This window comes from Sapajus apella, unplaced genomic scaffold (genome assembly GCF_009761245.1).
Source record: "Sapajus apella isolate SASKATOON/1434 unplaced genomic scaffold, GSC_monkey_1.0 scaffold32, whole genome shotgun sequence".
Lineage (NCBI taxonomy): Eukaryota > Metazoa > Chordata > Mammalia > Primates > Cebidae > Sapajus > Sapajus apella.
Window position 1 is genome coordinate 16,989,913 of NW_022436972.1, and position 5,318 is coordinate 16,995,230.

A 5,318-nucleotide genomic window follows, 5' to 3' on the forward strand; every position below is an offset into this window, starting at 1 on the left:
AGAGAGGAGCTCCCATGAGCAGGACTGCGGCAGCTGCTGTACTCAGTGCTACCAAGCAGAGAGGTACAGAGGCCCAAGGCTGGCACCTCCACTGTCAGAAACCCTCCATCAGAGCTCCCCAAAGTATTCCTCACTCCATGAGATTTTACTAAGTGTTCTTAGGGAGGGAAGATGGGGAGTTGGCTCTGTGATAAAATAAGTCAAGGAAATGTTGGTTGAGACAACTTCTCAGAGGCTCTGACATGCTATGTTATGTGTGTTAAATGTTGAGGGTGTGGCGGGGGGAACACAATGTGTTATTTTCCTGCCATATTTAACCCCAGAACCATTTTTTCCAATAATCTCTGCAAATCTGCAGAACACAGTTTAGGGAATGCTACCTTAAGTGACTACAATCTGCTTCTTCCACTAGCTGGGAGAAAAAGCAAATGAGAGACTTCATGCCTCCGCAAATTGTGGATGGGGCTGAGGACTAAGCTAGGGCTTTGGCTAAGAAAATGAGAACGCAACAGAACTTTGCATGTCGGGCATACCCTTGCTATTTATGTATTTGTCTTTTGTAGTTTTAACTATTCAAAAGAGACTATGGTGGCCTGTGGTGTGAAGTAATTTAGACACTGACCGAGGCCACCAAAACTGTTTTGTGGGCTGTGAAGCAGAGACATGAAGTCAGTGAATCAATGGAGCTGTCTCTCCAGCCTCCAAGTCTCAATGTTACTTTATGTCTGTTTGTCATTATAACTCTGAAGTTAATAGCATTTGTCGCTTTTCTGGTGTTTATAGATTTGAAGATTCATGAAGGTCTCAGGACAAATTTCTCATAAAAATCAAGATTCTATTGTAATTTAGGTTTGAATTTATTAATCTGAAAGCCCCCAAAAAGGCCCCAAGTACAACTGTGAAAGTTGTACCCTGCCCACATTTGGGGGGTGCCATTCATACAGAAGGGGCGTGAGAGAAGCCCTCTGGAGCTGAGTGACAGCAGCAGCCCTCTAAAAATATTTGTGTTTTAAACCGTAAAAAACAAAACAAAGTTACAGAGTTGTTGATCAGAATGTCCAGCAAGTTCTCTTTCACTCTTGAGTGAATCCATTGACTGGCGTTTTTCAGTAAGGACAGCATCTCGGCGTGGGAGTGGGTGAGCATCTTAAACACTAGATTCAGACTTTGGCTCACCTGTTCCTGTTCGGGCAATCCCAGACTCACTTCCATCACTAGTAAAACAGGAATGTTGACGACAACACTCACCCCACGAAGCTGAGGTGAGATAAAACATATATATATTGTTTGAGATGGAGTCTCGCACTGTCACTCAGGTTGTAGTGCAGTGGCGTGATCTCGGCTCACTGCAATCTCCACCTCCTGTCCTTCAATCAGTTCTCCTGCCTCAGCCTTCAGCGTAGCTGGGACTATAGGTGTGCACCACCACGCCCAGCTAATTTTTTTGTATTTTTAGTAGAGATGAGGTTTCACCATGTTGGCCAGGATGGTCTCGATCTAATGACCTCATGATCCACCCGCCTCGGCCTCCCAAAGTGCTGGCATTACAGGCGTGAGCCACTGTGCCTGGCCGAGATAAAGCATATTAAATAGCTCTTTACAAATGTCATTTGTAGTCACTGGAGAAAGCCACATCCTGCTGAGCTCTGCTCTCAAATGTTGATGCCCAAAATTTGCTACCCCATGGCCAGTGGCACTGGGAAAATCCATGGGCAGTCAGTCTCAAGGAGAAGTGGGTTGCAACACAGTTGCTGAGTACTTCTGAAAGAGGGTATTCTTATGCCTAAACTTTATGATTTGCTGTGATCTGGAGAGAGATGGGATCCCTGAATACTGGAGTCTACCCAGAATTCCTTTTACTTCTAAAAGTTTTTGCAGCCATATACAGGTATTAAATAATTTCTTGGATCAAACTGTCATTATCCTGGTTCCTTGTAGATGCACTGTTACATTGACATCCAAAATATAAAAGCAAAATATGCTCCTGATCTCAGAGGTGGCAGTTTTGGGGCAGCATCCCTCTGTATCACTTAACTGTAAAATGAACAGTCATCTTTCTAAAGAGTAGGAGAATAAGGACTTCACTGAACCAGCACACAGAGGACACTTTGAGATGTGGGATTTCATGATGGTAAAATGGACATCCCTTAGGAGGTACGTGGGAAGGAAACTAGAAAGGTTGGCACAGTTACATTTCATACGCTGGTTAAATAAATCCTACAGTCTGTCTCTTAACCAACTGGCACAACTGCAACCCCTTTCCATTCTTCCTATCAGCATCTGTTCCTCACTTTCAGTCTTTACTTCTCTACACACCTGTTTCCGCCGAAGTCTTAGAACTACGGGTAGAGCCTGGCTTGGCCGTGCTGGTTACCCCATCATCTTCAGGTTAGCGCTTGTCTCCGTGTAGCCCGCCGTGTCTCCTCCAGTGTCCCCTGCAGCTTCGCCGGCAGTGTCCCTGCTTCTGTGGAAGCCTCTCGGCCTGGACTGCTTTGCGAGCAGCAGTTTACAGGCCGCTGCTCTGTACTTCTTTGAAATGAGGTTGTAGAGGATTGGGTTGATAGATGCGCTCAGATAGAAAAGTTGCAGAGCGACGATGTTAAAGTACTGAGAAAAGTACATCATCCGCGAATCTTTCGTGTTTATGTAAATGATTCTGCCAACGTGGAAAGGCAACCAGCAAACTATAAATGCCAGAACCACCACCACTGCAACATAAGACACAGCACCGGGATTAACAAAAGCATTGGGCTGCAAATAAGGGTGCGCCCCTCCCCCCGCCCCAAGGAACCGTCTGCAATAATAAGTAACAGCCAAATAAGAAAAAACTTCTGCCTAGCCAGATCTTCACCCCAGATCAAACGACCAGGTTGTAGGCTGCATGGATATTTGCTTTAAAATGGCATAGTAGGCTCGTATATGTGTTATCAAGGCTGGACATAAACCAGAAGGAGCAATTTCTCTAAACAAGCCGCCTTGGCAATCTTCCTTCCACAAACCCACTTTGGAGACAAGTTTTCTGTTGAAAAGAATTCTACAACAGGTCTGCACAATCTTTACTTTTTGATATGAGCACGGTTTACTTAGCCTTCAGCATTATTTAAGGTTCAATAAAAATTTTAGCTTAATGAAATCTCCCTCGTCTTCTCAAGGGCACTGTGAGGACTCCTCATCTGTGGCATCTAACAGGTGGTTGGATTAAGCATTTCCAACTCCCCCTCCTGGTCTCAGAGGCTCTGGAAAAGCATTGCTAGCTACTGAATCCGATCCGGGAATCCCACCCTTGAAGCGCCCTGGAGTCCCCCGGAGCTCCTGATGGACAGGAGGTAGTTTTCTGGGGAGACAGAAAGTGCAGGCGGGTGGAGGCTGGAGTTGAAATAGGAAAGGGAGCTGGAAGCAGCGCCCAGAGCTGGGCGAGGAGGGGAAGGGGACCCAGCATTTGCGCGGTCCGCGGCCCTGCCGACCGCGGGCAGGCGTCTTTGGAACCGAGGTGGCACCACTTACGCAGGACGCGGATGGTCTGTCGGTGGCCTCTCTCCCTCCCTGAGGCGGCTGGGCCTCGCAGCGGCCCCTGGCTGCTCCACAGCTCCCGCCCGATGAGCCCGTAGAGGATGCTGAGGCACAGAAAGGGCAGAAAGAAGTAGGCGGTGGTGACCCACAGCATCACACGTAGCGCGCCCAGCTGTGCTGGGTTCGGCCGGCACTCGCGGCTGAATAGTGCTGCGGCCTCTGCGGCCTCGGGCCCCGACGGCAGGGACAGCGGTGGCACCCGCGAGGGCCAGGGGGGCGGCGACGAGGCGGGAGGCAAGGGGGTGAGCCGCGCGGTGCCATTGAGGTCCGGGACCACGGAGTTGCCGGCGTCCTGCTCTACACCCACCAGGAAGAAGAAGGGCCCAGCGGAGAGCAGTGCCACGGCCCAGAGCGCGGCGATGAGCGCGCGAACGCGGCGCCGAGTGACCAGGACGCGGGCGCGGAGCGGGCGGCAGATGGCCAGGTAGCGCTCTACGCTGAGTGCCGTCATGTGCAGCAGCGTGGCGTAGGTGCAGCCCTCACCCACGTAGAGCGACAGGCGGCAGAGCAGCGGCCCGAACACCCAGGGCCTCGAGCGCCAGAGGCGGTACAGGTCGAAGGGCAGCCCGAGCAGGATGAATAGGTCGGACACGGCCATGCTGCCCAGGTACAAGTTGGTGGTGGTCCGCATGTCCCGGTAGCGCCCGATCAGCAGCACTGTCACCACGTTGCCGCTCACCCCGACGGCGAACAGGCCCAGGCACACGGCGGTCACTGGCACCAGCGCTCCCAGGGGATAGGGCGAGCAGCGGCGCTCGTCGCAAGGTGGCAGCGCGGCCCACAGCGGCTCCCGCATACCCTCGGTGCCGTCGCTGCCATTCCAGGGGCTGCCCATAGCTTCCCTGCGCGGCCGCGCCCCGGGTGGGGCTGGGAGTCTGGCCCGTGGTCCCGCTCGGTGAGCGCCTCCTTTCCCAGCCCGCGTGCGCTGCAGGCGCGTCGGGTCAGACTGCCGAGCGCTGCTCCTCGGGGCGCGGGAATCAGCTCTGCTGGTGGGCTCCAAGGAGCTCCCGAGCTGGCTGCGCGTAGTCTCCGCCCACGGCCACGGCCCGCCCCAGCCCTGCTCCCGCGCCCTCTCCCGGGTCCGTGCAGTTCCAGGGCATTTCGTTCTTCACCAACTGGAATACCCAGCTCCCGTAGCGCACGAGCCCTGCCCCGTCCGGTGAGCGATGATGTCTGCACTCTAGAGAGCGTTGGTTACTGGCCCCAGCACTGTGCGGGCGCTTTTGGTTGTCCGGTACACAGAAGACCTTCGAAGGGATGTGGGCTGGGTGCTGCCGCATGATGGTGGAGGAGGGCTTACGGTAATCCCCAGAAAGTCATAATGCTAAATAGTAGGAGGGGAGTCTAGACCGGAATCTAGAGCCTCTCCTGTCTAACCCTTGCTCTACAACTGAGTAACTGTGTAATCTTGGGCTAGTTCTGTGCTTGCCCAGCCCAGTTGTCCTCTTCTGTAAATTCGCGAGTGGCGGAGGGAGCTGACCACATAATTGACCAAATAATTTCTTTCTTCCTTTCTTTCTTTTTTTTCTTCTTGAAACAGGGTCTCATTGTCGTCCAGGCTTGTAGTGTAAGTAACACGATCACAGCTTACTGCAGCCTTGACCTCCCAGGTTCAAACAATCCTCCCATCTCAGCCTTCTGAGTAGCTGGGAGCACAGGAACGCCCACGGTTGGCTAATTTTTGTATTTTTTTTTTTTTGTAGAGTTGGGGTTTCCGAATGTTGACCAGGCAGGGCTTGAACTCCTGA

General features: G+C 52.3%; 1 protein-coding gene across 1 annotated transcript; it reads right to left on the reverse strand.

The window, feature by feature from the left end:
- Positions 1–1,500: 1,500 nt before the first annotated feature.
- MLNR (motilin receptor) lies at positions 1,501–4,753 on the reverse strand. Its single transcript, XM_032294635.1, has 2 exons — positions 3,505–4,753; positions 1,501–2,708 (listed from the first exon to the last, which is right to left on the reverse strand). Exons 1-2 carry the CDS (start codon positions 4,403–4,405, stop codon positions 2,371–2,373), a joined length of 1,239 nt encoding a protein of 412 aa, XP_032150526.1. The 5' UTR covers positions 4,406–4,753; the 3' UTR covers positions 1,501–2,370.
- Between the last annotated feature and the right edge of the window lie 565 nt (positions 4,754–5,318).